General features: G+C 52.1%; 1 protein-coding gene across 4 annotated transcripts in view; it reads right to left on the minus strand.

The window, feature by feature from the left end:
• The window catches only part of LIMD1 (LIM domain containing 1), a 69024-nt gene that overhangs the window by 970 nt on the left and 45666 nt on the right, over positions 1 to 22388 (minus strand). For 2 of the 4 annotated variants that reach the window (XM_027038516.2, XM_053219541.1), the window contains exons 3-8: positions 13062 to 13129; positions 11294 to 11356; positions 5815 to 5945; positions 5179 to 5230; positions 4145 to 4213; positions 326 to 2733 (exon numbers count right to left, since the gene is read on the minus strand). In XM_027038516.2, coding sequence (XP_026894317.1) covers positions 2596 to 2733; positions 4145 to 4213; positions 5179 to 5230; positions 5815 to 5945; positions 11294 to 11356; positions 13062 to 13129 — 521 coding nt within the window. In that variant the 3' untranslated portion in view covers positions 326 to 2595. Of the gene's footprint in view, positions 1 to 325; positions 2734 to 4144; positions 4214 to 5178; positions 5231 to 5814; positions 5946 to 11293; positions 11357 to 13061; positions 13130 to 22388 lie in introns of those variants that run through there. The other 2 variants (XR_008297168.1, XR_008297169.1) reach the window with 2 other exon arrangements.

Here is a 22388-nt window from a genome sequence, read left to right on the forward strand (position 1 = left end):
TTACCAGGCGCTTGTCTTCTTTCTAGGTGCCTATAAATAAAACCCCATTACAACTCTGTTTGGCTAACAGCTTACAGAACCACGTAGAGATAACCGCCTAGGTGACCATCTCTTCATGGCTCTCGCGCAAGAGCCCGAGAAGCAGAACTGGTGCGAGATTCCTACCCGCGCCCCCCCCCCCACCCCCCCGGGGCCCCGGACCACAAGAGAACTTGCTGCTCGGACTTCTAGGGTACCTGGAAATTCTCTTACTGTCCTTCCTTAACACTATAAAACCCCGTTTTGGCAGATGTCCCAATCACGTCCATCAAGGCCACTTAAAACATCCCAATTAAAAAATTTAATCCCGAGACTTTTTTTTAAAACTAACTTAGTTACCCACTTTGCACACACATCCCTGCTTTTGACAGTCGCTCTCAGGCAGTCTTCTTCACTTTCTGCCCGACTTGCAATCAGAGCAAAGGGGTGTCGGCAAGGCCAGAGACGTTCCTCGGTTGGCAAAGACGAGACACATCGGCTGGCTTCCTGGGCCCAGCTGGGGAGAGAGGGGTTCTCTCCCCACCCCCGGCCCCACGCGGCGCCAGGCTTCTGGAGGCTCGGCCTGTAGGATGGGATCGATGAGACCACGCAGCCTGGGCTGAAGGGACATCTGGCCAAAGGATTCTAGCAAAACGAACTGAATAAACATAGGAGGCAACTCACGGTGCCCATTCTGTGCCTCCTGTAGCAACTGCCCCCGAAACGGGTCAAAACACGGCTCAGAATTGGAGCCGGGCCCACTGTAAAGTCTGCGAGTCCCGTGGGCCTCGGGCTCCGGTGACTGCCCTCCGTGGCCCCTGCTGCCCTGGGTGCGAGGCGGGGAGGCGGTGGTGAGCGGGTGCCAGGGCAATACTCCCAGACCAGCTGGCAGCAGTGACGTGACCCCCGACCTCCGGCAACAACACCGAGGCCAGGGGGCCCTCCCCACGGGCCGAGAGGGCGAACGGCAGGCAACCTCCTTTTTTAAGTCTTTTACACCGCCTCTTCATTGAAATACCAGGCGTACTGACGTCTGGCCTCAGGAGTGTGACACGTCAGCGCACAGGTGGCCCTGAAATCCTGCCCGGGTGCGGCCCTCCCTTAGCCCCTCGCCACCCCGGGGAACCGACATGATGAAACGTGTCAGGCAACAGCACCCACGTTCAACCGGATCCACTCTCAGCTGACTTTCAGCTGAGATCACAGCGCCCTGACCCGCGGGAGTCTGGCCCGCGTGGAGGCCGAGACCCCTCACGCCCCCACGGAGGCATCTCTGAGTTCAGTGTGACGGCCGAGTTCCTCCCGACGTGCGATTTGGTGAAGCCCTGACCTGTGAGGTATTTTTGTGCGCGTGGAAGACCGCAAGCGGAGGAAAACAATGAAAAACAAGAAAAGAAACAGACCAAAGCAGTGTACCTTCTGCGGGTTTCTTCGCAGGCCACGCCCGAGCCAAGCACAGACGAGACACGGTGGAAAACGAACATGGTGATTTTTCCTGAGGCTCTCTGTCTCGTGCTGGCTGGAGATGTCACTGTGACACACACACACACACACACACACACACACACACACACAGTCTCCTCGTGTATGCGCCAGCTCTCAGCACATGGGCAAGGCTTCCCCAAAGCCCGTGGTTAGATAAGCTACGACAGGCACAGAGATGTCCCCACACGGGATCCTGAGACTTGCCTCTGTGGGAGCGACTCCAAAGTCCCAGACTCTCGAGAGCTCCAGAGGAGGACGGTGCAAACAGGAGGGCAAAGGACGCCTGGTACCCGCACCCGAGTTCTCGTCCCAAACACGCCTCGCTATCGAACGGGGCAAACCTCCGCCCGGGCTCCCAGCTGCCTGTCAGGGAGTGAAGATTTGCAGGAGCAGGCAAGACGCTGTCAGCGTACGCGGAGGAAACCCCGGCTCGCTCAGTCCACAACTCGGCTCCGGTTTACCAAGGAGTTCTTCCTCGGACACAGCGCACGGGCACAGCTCCCCTCTTGCCACAATGCGGTTAAAATCTGCAGCCATCGGACAGAAGACCGGAGTCTCTGGGGCGGAGAGACGTCTCCAATAACGCTGCGTGTGCGTGTCGAGGGTGCAGTCTCAAATCATGTCGTGTGCGTGGCGGGGGGGTGGGGGTGGGGGCCACCGGGGGTAATGTCTGATGCGGGTGCTTTCCTAAAGGGACAGGGAGGGGCTGAAGGTATCGGCAGCTGAGCCCTCCTCAGAGGACACCGAGAAGTACGCTCAGCGCAAACTTTTCCCTCTAAAGCACGAGCTGTTCCCAGAGGGGCCCGGAGGGCTCCTTGGGGTGTCACACGCCATGCACCTGCTAGAGTATCTCCCTGAGTAATCCGATGAGGGCGGGGCGGCGGAGAAAGGCACTTGGAAAGTAACACCTACCAGACAGGGAGGTTGAAGGAGCGGCGCCCCACGCGTATACAGAAACTTACCTGCCTGGCCCCCCTCCCCACCCCCCCACCCCCGCGACCACCCCGCGGGGCCACTGGAATGAGCAGGCAGATGTCTGGCTTTGCGACGCTGGCTGCTGGTCGCCAACGCGAGGTCTGGAAGAGGCTCCGGCTAGAAGCGGTGCTGGTGGAGGGCTGCAGGGGAGGGGCTCTTCTCCAGTCTCTTGACGTGGCAGGGGTGACAGAACAGGTGGTCTTCCAGGGGGTAGCAGCGGTGGCCGTCCTCGTCGTTGAGTTCCAGGCCGCAGTCCTGGGGGGGTGGGGGGGAGGCAAAAATGTCCAGGGGGTAGCAGAACAGAACAAAAGGATTGCAAGACCGACCCCAAGGCCGGCGGCCCCGGGGCACCAGCAGAGGGCGCTGCGTGGTCGTGCGGTCCAGCAGAGGGGAGGTGCGGCAGGTCTTCGTGGAGCACTTGAAACGGGGCGGTCGGTCGGAACCAAGAAGGGCGTCCGCAAATGCATACCCCGCACTCCCAAGACTTAGGGCAGGACATGAATGCAAGGCAGTTCATGAAAAACCCTTGTATCGATTACCTATGGAAATAACGTTTGGGATGCACTGGCTGAATACAATATTGCAAGAACGAGTCCCACCTGTTTCTTTTTTCTTCTGTTTTAATTTGAGAGAGAGAGAAAGTGGGGGAGTAGGGCAGAGGGAGAGGGAGAGAATCTCAAGCAGGCTCCACACGCTCAGCACGGAGCCTGATGCGGGGCTCAACCCCACGACCCCGGGATCAGGGCCTGACCCCAAATCAAGAGTCAGACGCTCAACCGACTGAGCCACCCAGGCGCCCCCTTTTTACTTTTTTAAGGCGGCTACTAGAAAACGAAAGTACACACACGACTTGAATTTGGGGCTCCCGGGTTCCTACGGGACAGCATGGCACTGAACGTGTGGAGAGGACGATGAGCAAATGTCCCCAGGGCTGGCAGTGAACTGGAGCCTCCCGCTGTCACCTCACCCGCTTCCCGTTCACCCCACCCACGGCGTCACACGATAACTGTCCTCTCCTCCCATGGCTGAATCCGCTTAATCCTGGCTGAACCTCCGCGGGCGCTTCAACCGTTTGCACCCTTCACCAGGGCTGGCGAGGGGGCGAGCCCTGGCCTGCCTGACGGTCACGGGGTGCCCTGTGGCTTCCTTAGCCCGGGTGTGACACGAGCTAAGAGAGGGGGCAGATGGGCCCCACACGCACGCACTCCACACCAACCAGGGACGTGCCTGTTTCCAAGGAGGGGTGGGATTCTTCGTGATCTCCAGGGCTCAGCTCAGGAAGGGGCTCTTGGCAGACAGACCAGCCTACAAGCTGGAGGGGAGGGCGTCTATTCCCCCAAGTCACTCAGCTGCCTGACAATGTGGCACGTGAAACCCCACGCCCCCCACGCATCCCCCCCCCCCCCCCCCACCGCTCAGCTGCGGTGGCTTCCGGACTCGGCTGTTAACAAATGCGGGGAAGGCAGCAAAGACCCCCCGTCCCCAACACCTGCATCTCCTCCAACCTCCCCCACAAATCAGGCTGCACCCCTTGACCTGGAGGGCAGCTCTGGAGGGCAGCCCTCGACCACACCCTGCTGACCACCTCAGGCCCCAGTCAACCCAGGATGCCTTCCTCTTGTACTGTTGAAACGGGCCTGGGGAGTCCGGGCAGGGAGGCGCCTACCTCGCAGTGGTAGCACTCCACGTGGAAGTCTCTGTCCATGGACACGACGCGGATGGTCTCATCTGAGCCCTGGACGGAAAGAAAGTAAGAACAAGAGGCCGGTTGGGGGACCCGTGAGATTCCCAAGGCGACAAGTAGGTGGCCTCGGAAGAGCACAGCTCTGTAGTGAAGTCCCACACCGGCTGGAAAAAGGACACCTTGAACCGATGAGAGAGGAAGTCGGAGGGACAGCAGCCACACCTTCTGCAACGTCAGGGTCAACCCTGAGAAAACCACCTACATGGAGAGTGAGGTTTTAAAAGAGAAAATGAACGAAAAAGGCGGGCTTTCTGCTCACCTTCTAATCTAGGTGTCACTATCAAGTCAGGCAGTTGGACGACTGTAGGGACGGATGGGCCACAAGAAGGGCGCTGGGCTGGGGAAGCCAGTTAATACGAAAGGGCCTTCTTGGTGAGGACACTATTAGGGTCAGAGGTGAGATTGCAGAAGGATTTTCTGATTTTTTTTTTTTAACGTTTACTTATTTATTTAAATATTTTATATATTCATTTACTTTGGAGAAAGAGAGCGAAAGAGAGAGAGAGAGGGAGGAGCAGAGGGAGAGAGAGAATCGTAAGCAGGCTCCACGCTCCGTGCGAAACCCGACCTGGGGCTCGATCTCGTGATCCTGGGATCGTGACCTGAGACGAAGTCAAGAGTCGGATGCTCAACCGACCGAGCCACCCAGTCACCCCTATTTATTTATTTCTGAGAGGGTGAGAGAGAGAGAGAGGGAGACACGGAATCCGAAGCGGGCTCCCGGCTCCGAGCTGTCAGCACAGAGCCCGACGCGGGGGCTCGAACTCGTGAACTGGGAGATCACGCCCCGAGCCGAGGTTGTGAGGTCACGACCAAGCTGAACTGACTGAGCCACCCAGGCGCCCCAGAAGGACTTTCTAAAAGGTAGAAGGACAGGACACAGATCTTTGCAAGCGACCCGAGGGACGTATTCATGTCAGGGAGCCGCCAGGGGCAGGTGTGAGAGAGCGCCTTACCTCAGGTGGAAGGATGGGAAGCCCACAGGCTGCACACTTGGGGGCCAGCACCCTGCCGAGAGAAACGCAGAAGCAGTAAAGGGAGTGTTGTGCTGTCTCTGGGAGGCAAGACCCCGGAGCCTTCCTCAGGGCCGGCCTCCCACCCATCGCTCCTCAGGCGAACCCCTCCAGCCCTCGCATCGAGGCAGCCCAGCTCATTCTCTGGGAGGTGTTTCAGTCGCGCCGCGGGATCGCTCCCCGGCGGCAACAAGCATACCCAGACCCTCTCCCTACAACCTACTAGGGATGGAGACGGCCCTGTTTGCTTCCCTCTGGGTGCCCAGCACAGGCCCAGGCAGATCGAGGGTGGCGGTGCCCAGCGCCGAATCGCTGCCTTTGGAAGTTAAAGCTGGAGCCACCGGGCCTGACAGATGCGTCCCGAGCCTCGAGGGGATCTGATCACAGGGCTTTGGGGCTCTGTGTTTTCCAGTAAACGTGGTTCTATAACCACCTCCTGTCTGCACCGGCATCAGCCGACCTCCCGACTGTGGACTAAGGTACAGGCCTGCGGAGGCGCCCCGGCGGGTGTCCGTCCCTCACTCCGTGAGATCAGCGTGGCCCGCACGCACGACCCCTCTCCGCCCCACCCCTCCTCACTTGTGGTAATCTCGGACACAGTAGATCTGGTTCTCGGAGTCCACGGTGAAGGGCACCCCATCCAGGCACTCGTTGCAGATGACGCAGCGGAAGCAGCCGGGGTGGTAGGACTTCCCGAGGGCCTGCAGGATCTGGGGGCAGAAGGCGAGAGAGGCCAGGGCTCGGCGGGGATTTTGGAGAAGGCGTGGACGGCGGGAAGGAGAGGAACGCGTCGGGCCGAGGGACCGCAGGCGCAATCACGCTGCACGGCACACGCCCATCCCAGAGTCACTTGGATCGAGGTCAAGAGATGGCAGGGCGGGGAAGGCAAATCTAGGTAAATGCATCCACAGGAGGAAGTCAGACAGGATCCTTCTCCTGTGCGTAACCCTCCAGGGGAGAATTCAGGGAGCTCTTCCGCAATCCTCTGCAGGAAAGGATGCGAAGCAGGGCCACAGAGGGCTCCATCCCAAGCCCCTTCGCGTCTGCCTCCCAGGTGCCCCTTCTAAGCGGCTTTCACTCCGCAGCGGGATAATCCACGAACTGTGACTCGACCACGGATTACTTCAAATCCAAGCCTAAGCAAAGCCTCTTTGGTTGCTCTTGTTTTTAAACCCGACACGGAGAGAAGGCTCCACAAGCCTTAGTGCCATTTGATCTGGTTGTGATGCCTGGAGAGGTAAGAGGCAGTCCTGGAACCAGGACAGAGCCGACACAAGGTAGGAGAGAGAAGAGATGTGAAGAACACCCTTGGTGAGGTCAGCCGGTGAGCAAATTACCTCCCGGCGGAACTGCCTGCCTCCAAGCCCGTTGCTGGGTGACGTAATACAGCTTTCCTATCAAGTCAGCGCATCTCACAGCGCGGTCCCTGGACCCGCAGTATCCACACCCTCCGGGAACGTGTTAAAAAACGTCCATTCCCAGGCCCCAGCCCGGCTCTCCAGAATCAGAAGTTCTAGGGTAAACCCTGGCACGTAGTGTTTTCGTACCATGATTCCAATGCGTGCGAAAGTCTGAGAGCCACTGGTCTGCGTTCCAACAAGTCTGGGTTTTTCTATAATTTGCAGCTGAAAGCATTTTCACCGACTCAATAGGAGATTCACTTCTGTGATCACCCGTGCCCGAAACGTAGCACGAACAGCTGAACTACGGGGTCAACACCCGCAAGGATGTTGCTAAAATGCCCGGGTGTGAAGAACGCACAGACAGTTAGCAGTGCCCCGGAGGGGGGCCACACAGAATGCTTTCAACTAGGCAGCAGGAAGGGGGCTTGCGACTGAGGAAAACCTTGTTGGTGCATGTGACACCTGCAGGAAGGGTGTGCTCCAGAGCCCGACGTTTCCCCCGCCAAGGCCAACGCCACACCTCGCACGCCGCAGCCAAGGGGGCGAGCTGGGGGCTTCGTGTGCTCTGAAGGCTCAGCTTTCCAGCTTCCTCATTCCCTCCGGTGTGGCCCTAACCTTCGGGGCCCCTTTCAATCTGCAGGAAGCTGCCAAAGTGGGAAGAACCACCAGCCGGGCTTCCAAAGTCCACTTGGCAATCCGGACCTTGGAATGCATTCTGCTCCCAGGCTAATGCTGTCTTGGCAGAAGGGACCCTGAAATTAACTTAACCCACAACGTGCCTAAAGTGCACTCTGACTCACTGTGATCTTTCTTTTTACTGTGGGAAAATGCCCAGTTTCAGCCTGCAGGCTAGGAGTATTCCACTCTACTAAGGGGGCAGGTGAGGGGCACAGATGGTTTATAGAGAGAATTGGACAACTGATTGGTTCTCTTGGAGAACCAAGAATGGTTTTGAAGGGATCTTTCTCTGCATTGTAAAAACTCTTGGCAACAGTGAAGGGTTCTGGTTTAATTTTTTTAACTATTTATATATTTTTGAGAGAGAGAGAGACAGAGCGTGAGCAGGGAGGGGCAGAGAGAGAGGGAGACACCAAATCGGAAGCGGGCTCCAGGCTCTGAGCCATCAGCACAGAGCCCGATGCGGGGCTCAAAGTCACGAACTGCGAGATCGTGACCTGCGCCGAAGTCGGACGCTCAACCGACTGAGCCACCCAGGCACGCCTGAAGGGTTCTGGTTTTAAAAGAGGGGGTCACTACCAGGCAGGCATTTGCCAAAAGTTTCCAAGTCCTAGAGAAGACCGGCAAGGGCCCAGGCCCAACTTCCCATTATCCTCGTGTGGTAGAGATGGTTCCAAAGCTTCGTTCTTTCCCTTCCTGTATGCAAGGCTGGCCCTCACTTCAAGAAGTGGAAGAGGAGAGGGGCGCCTGTGTGGCTCAGTCGGTGAGGCATCCGACTTCAACTCAGGTCATGATCTCACCGTTCCCGACTTCGAGCCCCACGTCAGGCTCTGTGCTGACAGCTTGGAGCCTGGAACCTATTTCAGATTCTGTCTCTCTTTCTCTCTCTCTGCCCCTCCCCTGCTCACACTCTGTCTCTCTCTCTCTCAAAAATAAAATAAATGTTACAAAATTTTTGAAGAGGGGTGCCTGGGAGGCTCAGTCGGTGAAGTGTCAGACTCTTGGTTTCTGCTCAGGTCATGATCTCGAGGTTCGTGGGTTCAAGCTCCCACACTGTCTGTGCTGACGGCCTGCTTGGGATTCTCTCTCTCTCCTCTCTCTCTGCCCCTCCCCTGCTCTCTCCCTCCCCCTCTCTTAAAATAAATAAATAAACTTAAACAGAAAAAAAAAAGTGGAGGAGATCTTCCCCATCTCGTGAATTGAGACTGGCCTTGTGAAGTTCTTTGATTAACAGAATGAGGAAGAAATCATGTTCAGAAATTTCTGAGCTGAGGACTTAAGAAGCCTGACAGCTTCCCTTCCTCTCTCTAGAAGGGAAGTTGTCCAGGCTAGACTACTGAATGAGGTCAGCAGCCTCGGAGAGAAAGGCCTGGAGGGGAGAGGCCATCTCTGGCACTCAACTGTGACACCAGCTGAACGCAGCTGAGTGAGTGACCCCAGCCGACGCCACACGGAGCAGAAGAATCATCCCGCTGAGCCCTGACTTAATTCCGTGAATCACGATAAATAAATCACTGGAGTTTAAAAAAATTTTTTAATGTTTATTTTTGAGAGAGAGCGTGCGTGGGAGCGGGGGAGAGGCAGAGAGAGAGGGAGACACAGAATCCGAAGCAGGCTCCAGGCTCTGAGCTGTCAGCACAGAGCCCCCTGCGGGGCTCAAACCCATAAACCATGAGATCATGACCTGAGCTGAAGTCAACACTTAACCAACTGAGCCACCCAGGCGCCCCAAATCACTGTTGTTTGAAACCACCGCATCATGGGGTGGTTTACTATGCAGCAATAGGTAAATGAGGTGCTCTGAGGCCCAAAGAAGGCTTAGGATACCCAGAAGTAAGAATAGGGTATAATCGCATTCATAACTTTGGACACTGTTGACCTCGTATGTAGAGGGTTTGTTAGAAGGACTCGAAAATCAAGGACAAATTCTCCTAACGAAATAGATCCCTATGGAGACTGGCTGGCATCCGTGCAAGGTAGGGGTGAGGGTGTGGGCTCCCGCCTGCCTCCCCTGGGGAAGTGGGTGGAGAGCCATGCTCCCCAGGGAGGTCTTGGCTACTAACGAGGACCCAGCTCTCACAGGGGCTGAGCTCCACTGTCGTGTGTCAGACCCGGGACAATGGTAGGCTTCTTCTCGTGAACAGGGAGGGCTCAGTTCACCTCTGTGTTATACATGTTAGCACAGAGCCGGCAGAAATGAGTGCTTGTGTCCAACAATACGCCCAAGAGTGTTCACAGCAGCTTTATTCATAAATAGCCTTCAAACTGGAAACCATCCAAACCCCCATCGGCTGGATAATAGGCCCCCAAACTGCTGTATCCATACAATGGGAGTCTATCTAGCAATGAAAATAAATGAACTACGGACACAGGCAACAACATGCGTGAACCTCAAAAACATTTTCTTTTTTTTTTTTTAAGTGTATTTATTTATTTTGAGAGAGTGAGAGCACAGGTATGTGTGCACAAGTGAGGGAGGGGCAGAGAGAGAGCGAGAGCGAGAGCGAGAGAGCGAGAGAGAGAGCGAGAGAGAGAGAGAGAGAGAGAGAGAGAGAGAGAGAGAGAATCCCAAGCAGGCTCCACACTGTCAGTGCAGAGCCCAATGCGGGGCTCAAACTCACAAACCATGAGATCGTGACCTGAGCTGAAATCAAGAGTCAGATGCTCAACCGACTCAGCCACCCAGGCTCCTGCCCCCCTCCCCACACTCAAAAACATTTTCTAAGGGAGAAAACGCAGACCCAAAGGACTCGGTACTGTATGATTGCATTTATATGAAGTTCCAGGACCAGCAAAACGAATCTGGAGCGAGAGAGGGGACCTTTGGAGGAGGGGGTCTGGACTGGGAGGAAGACAAGAAGGAACTTTCTGGGGTGTGGGATGTGGGAAACATCCGTATTTTGACCTGGGTGGTGGTTACACAGGTATATGCACATGTAAAACTTCATTCACCTGTACGCTTAAAACATACACCCTTTATTCTGTGAGCTGTTTCTCAACAAAAAGGTAAAAGGAAAAAACAGCAATGATGAGCAATTGCCTTCTCCAGAATGGGATGAATGGGTCAGCTTAGAGAGAGATTGAATTCTTTCCAACTAAAAGAAGATTGTAGGGGTGCCTGGGTGGCTTAAGTGGTTGAGTGTCTGACTCTTGATTCCGGCTCAGATCATGATACCAGGGTCTTGGGATCGAGCCCAGCATCGGGCTCCATGGAGCCTGCTTAAGATTCTCTCTCTCTTGCTCAAATAAAAAAAAATGTTTTAAATCAAAGAAACTTTAAAAAGAATATCATACAATGATTTTCTTCGACCAGTGCGTTAAAGAAATTCTTAAGGCCTGATCTCCGGTGCTGGACAATTTGATCCCTCAGACAGACTAAGTATTCTGTGTTTGTTAACCTCACAACCTTACCCAATAAGGAGACCAGGAAAGAAAAACCGTCCCCACTGGAGAGATAAACGCACTGAGGCCCAAGACAAGCTCAGAGAGCCAGCTGCTTCTTGCTCTGCTGTCTCAGAACTAAAGACAGCCACCCCTGTCCCCCAAACTCATCCATGGAACAGACGGAGCCAGGCAGAACGTGGGGGACCAAGAACCGTGTTTACCCGACTTTCTGTACCCAACTCCGAGGTAGATGACGTCTGGCATCTGGCGTCTCACCCGGGACACCACGAGGACCACAGAAACTGAGAGGGAGGCCGGTGTGGTCCCAACAGCCCAGAGGAGAGAACATCATCAGAAACACAGCATTGTGGGGACTACACGGCTAAGGATGCTGAGGCCGCTCAAAGCCAACAACGGGGTTTCTCCTAGGACAAGCAGACCTGTGTCACACAGGGTCTTTTCTTAATAAAACCAGATGCGACCACAAACAAGGGTAGGAAACACAGTTCTCAACTACCGATTTCTTCTTTCCTGTGACCGCCTCCCCCCTCCCCCTGCTGCCATAATCTCGCTTGGTGACCCAACTGACTCACCATATCCATGATCAGATGTCCACAAAGGAAACACCTGTCGGCAGATTGCTGGAACCCGGAGTACTGCAGAGGAGAAAGAAAGCAAAGGTAAACCCGTCAGGGCACAGATGGCCCGGCCACTTGCCCACCAGTCACGAGGACGACACCTTCGCAGAGAGATGTGTCCCTCTAGGCCGGAATCTGTCATTTCTCAGAACACAGGTTGTGGGGATGTGGGTTGTGGGATGAATCACGAAATATCCCATGCCACAGAGCCATTGCTAACACTGATGCCACTCGCCCTGACAACAGCTGCGTCTGGGCACCCACGACATGCCAGGCTCTGTCTCTAGGCCAGTGGTTCTCAAAGAGGGGTCCCCCGGAATCACCTGGGAACTTGTGAGAAATGCACATTTGGGCTCCATCCCGGACCTACTGACTGGGAAACTCTGGGGTGGGACCCGGTGATCCGCGTGTTCACAAAGCCTTGCAGGGGACTCTGACACAGGCTTAAGCCTGACACCAGCACTCTAGTCCTTAAACCCATTTTTTATGTTTTTAATGTTTTATTTATTTTTGAGAAGGACAGAGAGACAGAGACAGAATGTGAGTGGAGGAGGGGCAGAGAGAGAAGGAGACACAGAATCCGAAGCGGGCTCCAGGCTCCGAGCTGTCGGCACAGGGCCCGACGTGGGGCTCGAACTCACGAGCCGCGAGATCGTGACCTGAGCCGAAGTCGAACACTTAACTAGCTGAGCCACCCAGGCGCCCCTTAAGACAATTCTTAAAACAAGGTATGTACCGTACCATTTCTCAGATGGACACAAGGGAAGCTCAGAGAGGGTAAGCGACCTGCACAAGGTCGCACAACCTATTAGGGGTAAGGATACGATTCAAATTCAAGTCTGGCTCTGGTTAGCCAATGCCTTCGGTTTCAAAGAAACTCGGTAAAGACTCTCTACCTTACTTTACCAAAACACACAGGCACACACAACTACAAACAGTGGAACGGGAGAGACACCAGGTAGGCTCTGGACCACAGACAGCTTCTGCACAGGCTTCGAGCCCTGGAGACGTGGGGCCTGGGCGGGCTGGCTTGACGCACAGGTAGCGTGGCTGAGCCACACTGGCTTTGGGAAGCTAAGCGGGGCCCAGGGAGGCCGCGGTGGCACAAGGGTCAATGCTTGGCCACATTGTGGGAGAGGTGGGAAGGAGGAGGGGCCAAGGACGAACCTAGGACACAGATCTCAGGGATGAGGACCCAAGGCAACCTGGTGTTTCTGCTTCAGACAAGTGGATATGGAAAGGCTGGGGGACCGTCCGGGCCACTGAGGTGTCAGCAGCTGGCCGGCAGGTGCTGGCAGGGCTGGAGCTCGGGTCTGGGAGTCCCTGGCCCGTGGGTGGACTTCTGAAGCGTGACAGAGGCCGGATGCCCGCAGAGAGCAGACAGGGTTCAAGGTAACGCAGGCCCGAACCCCAGGGCACAGGTTTAAGAGAGAGAGGTGGGGGAGGCGGAAATGAGCAGAGCACAGGAGGACAGGCCAAGCAACCCTGAGTCCCTCCCAAGCACAAAGCTCTGGGGTCTGTCCTCTGCTTCGGGAACAAGCACCACCCCGGGCATCCTCAGAAGGAAAGTCGGGACCCCCTTTCTCCGGCAGCGCTCTGCTCTCCACCAGCACAGGAAACCCCGGAGAGAAACCACACTGTTGTACCCGGCCTGGGCCTCCCCACAGTCTCCCCCGGACTCCGATCCCGACTCAGGGCAGGGCAAGTCCGGGGACGAACTCACCAGGAAGTCCTCCTCGCAAAACACTTTGCCGTTGACAAAATAAAAGGCTTTTCCTCTCAGCTTCCGGCCTGAGGAGAAAACGCAAAGGCGGCGTAAGAAGAAAATGTTGATACGAGGTGAAAGAAGGAGGAACAAAGGTAAAATGTTTTTAAGCAGAAACAAACGTGCAAAACAAATGTCAACTGTCAATAACGGTCCATGATTGCTGAAAGCCTCCGGTGGCCGTGGCCGTGGCCGTGGCCATGGGCAGGCTGAGGCCGGGAGACCAGGCCCCTGGCGGGTGCCGTGTGGCAGGAAACCCCAGCACTGCCTTGCGGCTCATCCCACACCCTCTTCCCCCACTTCCACTCTGCTGAGAAGGAAACCAGTGAGACATTTGGCAACAGGACGACAGAGGTGCACTCAGTGGGGGTACAGGCTATAGTCCGTTGGGGAGCTGTTTCCCACAGGTATTTGGGACGTTATCTTTGACAGGTTCTCCAGGGGACATTGGTGACAACCTATCAGGAAAGTCCTGTAAATTGGCCACTTTTTTTTTTTTTTAACGTTTACATATTTTTGAGTTAGAGAAAGTACGAGCGGGGGAGGGGCAGAGAGCCCGACGCGGGCCTCGAACTCACGAACCTCGGGATCATGACTGGAGCTGAAGTTGGATGTTTAACCGACGGAGCCGCCCAGGCGCCCCAACAGCTCAACTTTATTCTCCTTACTTTCGTGTATCTTTTCATCTTTTCAACCATGGAAAATACACATTGTTGGACGGATAATGACTTTTCCTGTTTCCTCCTGATCTAAAAGGGGCAAAAAGGAGTGGGAAAAATACAAAGCACACTGGGCTCCTTAGATGTCGCTTTATAGTTCCCATAAAGCTAGGACGCTGACAAGAACAGCATACTTTATCAATTCCATTGACCCCTAATGAAAAAACACAGGGTCACATGTTCAAGGTGAAGCAGGAGCGTCTTTATGGGAGACCCTGGGGCTGTGACCCAGCAAGCAGCATTCTCAGATCTGAGAATACTGCCAGGGCCAGTGGCATTGAAACACGTGGAAGTTTCAAAAACTGAATGAAGTCTACACTGGTGAAATGATGCCCCTTGGAGCCAGGGTCCACAACGTGAAAGCAAAGTCATCAACGTCACAAACACTGACAGTGCTTGAGACAGAGACGTGACCTTGATAAACTACTGAGTGCCTCACCTGGGACTCCCAGAGCAAGCAAAGAGCACCAGGTGACGGAGAAAAGCCTGGTGATGTCGACCTGTTGGAGCTTATAGAGGACTTGGGGAGTATCAGTGCAGAGGCCAAGTCACAAAAAAGGAAATGCATTTAACTAAAAAAGCAAAAAAACCTCCAGATGGATTACAGACCTCAGTGTAAAAAAGGAAAAGTATCGTAAGAAAACACGGGGTGCCTGGGGGGCTCAGTTGGTTAAGTGTCCAACTTCGGCTCAAGTCATGATCTCACAGTCCGTGGGTTCGAGCCCTGCGTCGGGCTCTGTGCTGACAGCTCGAAGCCTGGAGCCTGCTTCGGATTCTGTGTCTCCCTCGCTCTGCCTCTCCCCCGCTTATGTTCTGTCTCTGTCTCTCAAATACAAATAAACATTGAAAAAAAAATTTTTTTTAAAGAACTTTTTAATGCTCTGAATTTTAATACTGCACTTCTTGGGGATATAATGTAGTTTCAGCTGAGCCTCATATGAGGAGGGTTTACCAACTGGTCTAACGGAAGGCAATGAATGCTTTCGTTGAAGAGAGAAAAGGAAAGCCCGGCTGGAAGCCAGAAGATGGCTACAATACATGTAACAAGGCACTGGCATCTAAAACATAAAGAACACCAACCCACCAAGACAACCCAGACAACCCAACGGAAAAAATGAGCGGAGGAGAAGCAGCAAAGGTGCAGAGAAGAGAAAATCTGTTAAACTCTAGGCAGTAACTATTTTAAAAGATGTTCAAGCCCACCAGCAATCAGGATATGCAAATTAAAACCATGAGATGCTATCTCATTCCCAGATGGGCTAAAATCACTAAGCCTGACAGTACTGAGTCTTTTTTTTTTTTTTAATGTTTATTTATTTTTGAAGGAGAGAGAGACAGAGCATGAGCAGGGGAGGGGCAGAGAGAGAGGGAGACACAGAATCCGAAGCAGCCTCTGGGCTCCAAGCTGTCAGCACAGAGCCCGACGCGGGGCTCAATCTCACGAACTGCGAGATCATGACCTGAGCCGAAGTCTGACGCTCAACTGACTGAGCCACCCAGGCGCCCCGAGTCTTTTTTTTTTTAATGTTTATTTATTTTGAGAGAGAGCACGCACGTGCATACGAGTGAGGGAGGGGCAGAGAGAGAGAGAGAGAGACAGACAGAGAGAATCCTAAGCAGGCTCTGCACCATCAGCGCAGAGCTGGATGCAGGGTTCGAACCCACAAACCACAAGATCATGACCTGAGCGGAGATCAAGAGTCGGACGCTTAACTGACCCAGGCGCCCCCTGACAGTACAGTCTTGATGAAGGTGTGGGGACAACAGAAAGCCTTTCACGCTGCTGGTGGGAGTGCCAATTGGCATGAGCCCTTTGGCAAAAATTTGGCAAGAGCCCATATCACTGAAAATCCACATTACCTGCCACATACTCCTAAGGACGCCCCTTAAGAAGATGTCCCAAGGGACATGTACAGTTGTTCACTACAGCACTGCAGTGAAAACCTAGACAGCCAGCAGCATCCATCCATGTCCCCGTCCACCCGTATAGAAAAACTGATAAAACACACAGTCGGTTAAGCGTCCGACTTTGGCTCAGGTCATGATCTCGCAGTTCATGGGTTCAAGCCCCACGTCAGGGTCTGCGCTGACAGCTCGGAGCCCGGAGCCTGCTTCGGATTCTGTGTCTCCCTCTCTCTCTGCCCGTGACCCGCTCTGTCTTCCTCTCTCTCAAAAATAAGTAAACATTAAAACAAAAAATACACTGTGGAAGTTATAGTCAATGGATGCAACACTACACGGCAGTCAAAATGAATGAACTAGATTTGTATACGTCACTATGCATCGAACTAAACACACCGCTGTGCAAATGAGGCCGATTGCTCAACAACGCATTAACATGATATACATACAAGTTAAAGCATGAACACGCATTTGCACCCACAAACTAGTACTGTGGACCCTTTATGATATTGATAGGTGTGATAACAGAAGACAAACTGGAACTGGAAGGATCCACACGCTCCATTCTTGACAACAGCTGCCCTGGGGGAGGGGGAAATGCAATACAGGAAGGGGAGTCAGGACGATTCCAATTCATCTGTAACATCCTACTTCCTTTATAAGAAATAAGCCAAAACGACAACACAGAAATGTCCGTGCATTCTGGATGGTAGGTAAATATAAGTTATTTCCTACTGCAGTTTTGAAACTGTATACAAACACACACACACACACACACACACACACACACACACACACACACACACACCTTCTTTAGGTGAAATACTATAAGCCAAAAGGCCAATGACAAACCAGAGAAAACGTCTGCATAGTCGGACACAAAACAACTCACTCCATGGGGCCCCTGGGTGGCTCAGTCGGTTGAGCGTCTGACTTTGGCTCAGGTCATGACCTCTTGGTCCATGAGTTCAAGCCCTGCATCAGGCTCTGTGCGGACAGCTCAGAATCTGGAGCCTGTTTCGGATTCTGTGTCTCCCTTTCTCTCTGCCCCTCCCCTGCCCATGCTCTGTTTCTCTCTCTCTCAAAAATAAATAAACGTTAAAAAAAATTTTAAAAGAAAAAAAGAATATACAATGCTTTGTCTGTCATACTGGCAAAGGTTAAAAATACCGCGCAATGGGACATACGCTAGAAGGCCACAATGCAAGTCTCTGGTTCTCCAAACCTTTTCTCCTGTCCTTCCCTCAAGCTAGTTACCCTCACTTCTAGAAGGTTCTAGAACCTTCACAAGTGTTTCCTGACTCTGCGAAACTAGGGTAATAAGAATGAGCACTTATAGCTAAGTGATTTCAGGGTTCACTAACAGAACCCCCTTTACAGCCGTGGAAGTACATTTTAATCATTTTACTTACTTATAACTTTCCCCTCTATGGGAACATTCTAGAGAATTCAAAGTTTTACAAAGGAAAATGATAACCAACTAGAGCACCCCCTCTCCACTCTTTGTCCCCACTAGGCACCTGGGTGAGAGCCTCCAGTCCCTCCCTGGCAACCAAGGCGACAAGGACACAAAGAGCCCACCACAAAGAGCCCAAAGAGCCACCCAAGGAAGACGATGCCCACACTGTCTGACCACAAGTAAAGTCCAAGTCCAGCCCGGTAAGCGGGGCTCCCTTGTTTTGCTGCCCCTGGGTTCTGAGAGGAAAAGAGCCGAAGCTGCAGGTTCCAACGCGGCCACTGAAGAGAGCAGTGGACCATCTGGAAACAGCACAGGACTTCCTAGACAGAGATGAGGCCTCTGGTCCAATGCTGGGAACACTGAGCTCTGATTCCAGGAACAGGGTCCAGGAAGTTCTAAGGAGCCTGAGCTGGGAATTAACCATTTGTGTTAATAGAGGGCATGTTACCTCTGTTCCAAAATCATAGGGGAAGATTATTAAACACGCCAGAGCACTGAGCGCTCTAGTGGTCTAAGAAACGCAAATCAAACGAGAGCTTTTTCACTTATAACATCAACAAAGATTTTTTCAGATGACCGCAGTCGTTTATGACTGCTGTCCCTGCATATTTCTGTAAGCTACTTAATGAGCATGTAAAATGATAAACTGCCCCCCCGGGGGAGGCAACTCTAAAATGTGTCTCTCTGACTCACTGTGGCTGTCTGGGACTTCGCTTCAGGAAAGGATCAGAAATGTGGATAAATATTTACTTAGGTCCAAATTGGAAACCTGAGGAGAAATGATTATATAAAACAGTACCTCTAAATGATGCAATATTATGTCTCATTTAAAATACCGTTCAATGGGGCGCCTGGGTGGCTCAGTCGGTTGAGCGGCCGACTTCAGCTCAGGTCATGATCTCGTGGTCCGTGAGTTCGAGCCCCGCGTCGGGCTCTGTGCTGACAGCTCAGAGCCTGGAGCCTGTTTCAGATTCTGTGTCTCCCTCTCTCTGACCCTCCCCCGTTCATGCTCTGTCTCTCCCTGTCTCAAAAATAAATAAACGTTAAAAAAAAATTTTAAAAATAAATTAAAATACGGTTCAAATAACTGCTATAGTGATGCTGCAAATGCTTTCACTATACAAGGTTACTCAAAATACCAGACAGAGACAGCACAAGCAGGGGAGGGGCAGAGAGACAGAGAATCCCAAGCAGGCTCTGTGCTGCCAGCACGGGGCCAGATGTGGGGCTCAAACCCACAAACTGTGGGATCATGACCTGAGCCGAAACCAAGAGTTGGTGGTTCAGTGGACTGAGCCACCCAGGTGCCCCCGCATGTGCTTTCAAGAGGATAATTATTTAAAAGTGTCTAGTAAATGCAGCACTGGTATGTTGCATTAAGGGGAATTTCTCTTACTGCTTTAGACATTTCAACATTTGAAAAGTTTTTTCTAGTATCAGGGACACCAGTAGATGGTATTAGAATTTCACTGTTTGCTTTTATACGCTCTTATAGCATGTTTCTCTGGAATTCTGTATTCAGGAATTTGAAAAACAATGCTGTAATTGTTGAAAGAAACCCCTGAAGTAATAACATGAAAAGTAAGAAAGCAAGATCTAAAAACTGTGTATTTCAACTACGTAAAGAAGAAATTCAAAGAAAAAAGAAAAAAAGACTGGAAAAAAAAAAATCTGCCCAAGACCAATAGTGCCTCTGGTGGACATACAGGGTAACTGCATGGTTGCGGGGAGGAGGAAGGTATTTGCTAATTGTTTGCTTCTTTAGACTCTCCTTTGCTTCCCCAAACTTTTAAGAATGAGCAGGTAGGACTTTAATCATCCTTTACAAAACTGCCCAGCTGGCTAGACAAATACTGTGGCTGCCAATCCCCAGAGCTGCGAAGTCCTGTGTCCAGACCCCAGGGGCCAAAGGAAGGGCTTAAAGGCTACATCTGCTTTTCCTTTATTCTAAAATAATAGTAGTAGTAGTAATAATAATAATAATATATAATAAAATATATATTATAATACAATACATTATAATATATACTTATATATAATACATTATATTATATTGTTAATATGTAATGTATTATATTATTAATACACTAGCATTAATATATATCAATTATATATTAATATATATTATATAATATATTGTTAATATAATAATACTTATATATCAATTATGTTATTAATAATATATAATTTATATTATTATTATTGAGGGGGCACCTGGGTGGCTCAGTCAGTTAAGCATCCAAGTGTCTGACTCTTGATTTCTTCTCTGGTCATGGTCTCACGGTTTGGGAGAGCTTGAGCCCCACGTCGGGCTCTGTGCTGACAACACAGAGCCTGCTTAGGATTCTCTCTCTCTCTCTTTCTCTCTCTCTCAAAATCAACTTTAAAAACAGAATCTTAAAATAACTGAGGGCTCCCCACGGGAAAACGGTGGGCGTGCTCTGAAGGACTCAAACTCCACTTTTTAGCTCAGTCTTAAAAGACCATCTAAGTTCAGAAACTGGGTCCCACACCACATCTGGTAGTATTTTATCAGTAGGAGAAAACACAAACAAATCTAACATCTGTTGATTGCCTGCTGGGTTTCAAGTACCGTATTTAGAACTTTCCTATATTAACAAGTTTAAGAAACGTTAACATTGCCAAATGTCACGGCATCATCACCCCCTTTCTGTCCTTGTCCTACCATGTGCCTTCTATGCAGAAGTGCACGACCGCCCCCTGCAGGCTGCAGCAAGCATGGAAGGCATTTGCGCAGAATGAGGCAAAAATAACACTCCCGCGTCAGTATCATGGAGCAGGGCACATACACAGGAATTAATTATCCTTGGGAATCGCTGGAAATGACACCCCAGGACCACTCCCAACTTTCTGGGTTTCCTTTTCTTTTTAACGTTTATTAATTTATTTTGAGAGAGAGAGAGAGAGAGAGAGAGAGAGAGAGAGAGAGAGAGAGAGCGCGCATGCGCACACGCACAAGCAGGGGAGGGGCAGAGAGAGAGGAGGAGAGAGATTCCCAAGCAGGCTCCAAGCTAACAGCACGGAGCCCGATGTGGGGCTTGAACTCACGAACTGTGAGATCATGACCTGAGCCGAAACCAAGAGTCGGACGCTTAACTGACTATGCCACCCAGGCGCCCCTCCTTTTCTCTTCATAAAAATGTGATACAGGACCACCTGGGTGGCGTAGTCAGTTAAGCGTCCAACTTCAGTTCAGGCCATGATCTCACGGTTCATGAGTTCAAGCCCCGGGTTGGGCTCTGTGCTGACAGCTCAGAGCCTGGAGCCTGCTTCAGATTCTGTGTCTCCCTCTCTCTCTGCCCTTCCCCCACTCATGTTCTCTCCCTCTGTCTCTCTCTCTCTCTCTCTCTGTCTCAAAAATAAGCATTAAAAAAACCCCTTATATTAAAGCACTTTACATTACTGGGCACTTTACATTGTATCTCACTTCATTGGCTTGACAATTCTATAAAAGTCCCTTGTGTGACGGCCCTCCTGAGGCTGTAATGTGTTTGGTGACTGGCTCCCATCTTCCAGTGCAGGCACAACGAGGGGAAGGTGGGGCCAGGCAGGGAAAGTATTCTTGAGGCTGATTCACTCCAGATCTGGCCAATGACACAGACACCAACTAACCTGAGAATTCCTGGAATCCCTCACCGTCCTCAATATCCATTGAGGTGCCGGATCCAGAACCCACGGACGTACACGCTGGGAGCAGCCAACCACCACTAGGTGGCACCAAACCACAGCCAGCACCAGCACAGGTGGGACCGCACAGCGCACGGACTCCAGGCTGGCTCGTGGAGGCAGCCAGCTGGCTCGGGTCGTCGTCGCGCACTCACCTGCAACAACGTGACCTGTACTTGAGGCAGTTTAGCGCCACCTACCCTGTTCATGCAACAGCCAAGTCAGTCAGGCAAACACCTACTGTGGCTACAAGGAGGTAGGAGAGATGGGACTTGAACGCGGCTCTCTGGAGCGAAGTCAGCAAGCACACTTCCCACCACACTAGACCCTCTTTGTCCCCAAAGGAGTATCTCTCGGGGCCTGGGTGAGTCTTGATTTAGGATCAGGTCATGATCTTACGGTTCGTGAGTTCGAGCCCCACAACGAGTGCCGTGGTCACACCGCAGAGCCTGCCTGGGATCCTCCTTCTCCCGCTCTCTGCCCCTCCCCTATGTGTGCGCGCTCTCTTTCTCTCAAAAATAAGTAAATGTTTAAAAAAAAATTTAAAAAGTGGGGCACCTGCGTGGCTCAGATCATGATCTCATAGTTTGTGGGTTCAAGCCCCGCGTCGGGCTCCGTGCTGATAGGTCAGAGCCTGGAACCTGCTTTGGATTCTGTGTTTCCCTCGCTGTCTGCCCCCCCACCCCCCACTCATTCTGTCTCTCTCTCTCTCAAAAATAAATGAATTTTTTTAAATTAAATCAATCAAACAAACAAACCCAAAGGAGTATCTGTCAACTAGTCAGGGGAAAGGTGGATCTCCTGGCCTTCCCGACCAAACCTCCTCCTCACTCCACTGCCCTCCATGGGGATGAGCTCCGCGGTCCTCACTCACTTCCTACAGCGGCACCCGCCTAGAGGCGCGACACCAGGGAGCCGGCCGTGGCTGTGTCAGTGCTCATACAGAGGCCAAAATGGAAGGGTCGAGGGGCTTAGTTCCATGCTTTAGAACCACCTGCCGAGCCCCATCCCCGGAGACTCTGACGTAGCAGGTCTGGGAGGGGCCTGAGAACGTGCCCCTTCCCACGTGACGCTGCAGGCGCTGGTCCGCGGACCACACTTTGAGAACCGCTCCGATAGGGGCTGCCCCGGGCTGCTCTCTGAACCAGCATTCCCGTTTAACGTGATTCCTCCTGGTCAAACACCTAGTCACGTGCACACCAAAACCATACGAAATAAACAGTTTTCCCAGAGCTCTGGAAGAGTCATAGTTGCTATTTATTTTTCCATCACAACAACAGTTTACAAAATATTGACAAATAAGTGTACAAACTCGTCAAAAAGCCACCTCCTACGGACAGCAAGAGGCTATTTTATATTTGCCTTCAGGGCCCCCTTCAGCTGAAAAGAGAAAAATGTGGATGAAGCCAGCGTAGCTGTGACAACAGTTACAGGTGTCGCAAAGAGAGGGCGGCCGTCTGACCTGACAAATAAAACCTAACATTCTCCTTTCCTTCTAGAAATAGAAACGGCTTGTCT

This window comes from Acinonyx jubatus, chromosome A2 (assembly GCF_027475565.1).
Source record: "Acinonyx jubatus isolate Ajub_Pintada_27869175 chromosome A2, VMU_Ajub_asm_v1.0, whole genome shotgun sequence".
Taxonomy (NCBI): Eukaryota; Metazoa; Chordata; class Mammalia; order Carnivora; family Felidae; genus Acinonyx; species Acinonyx jubatus.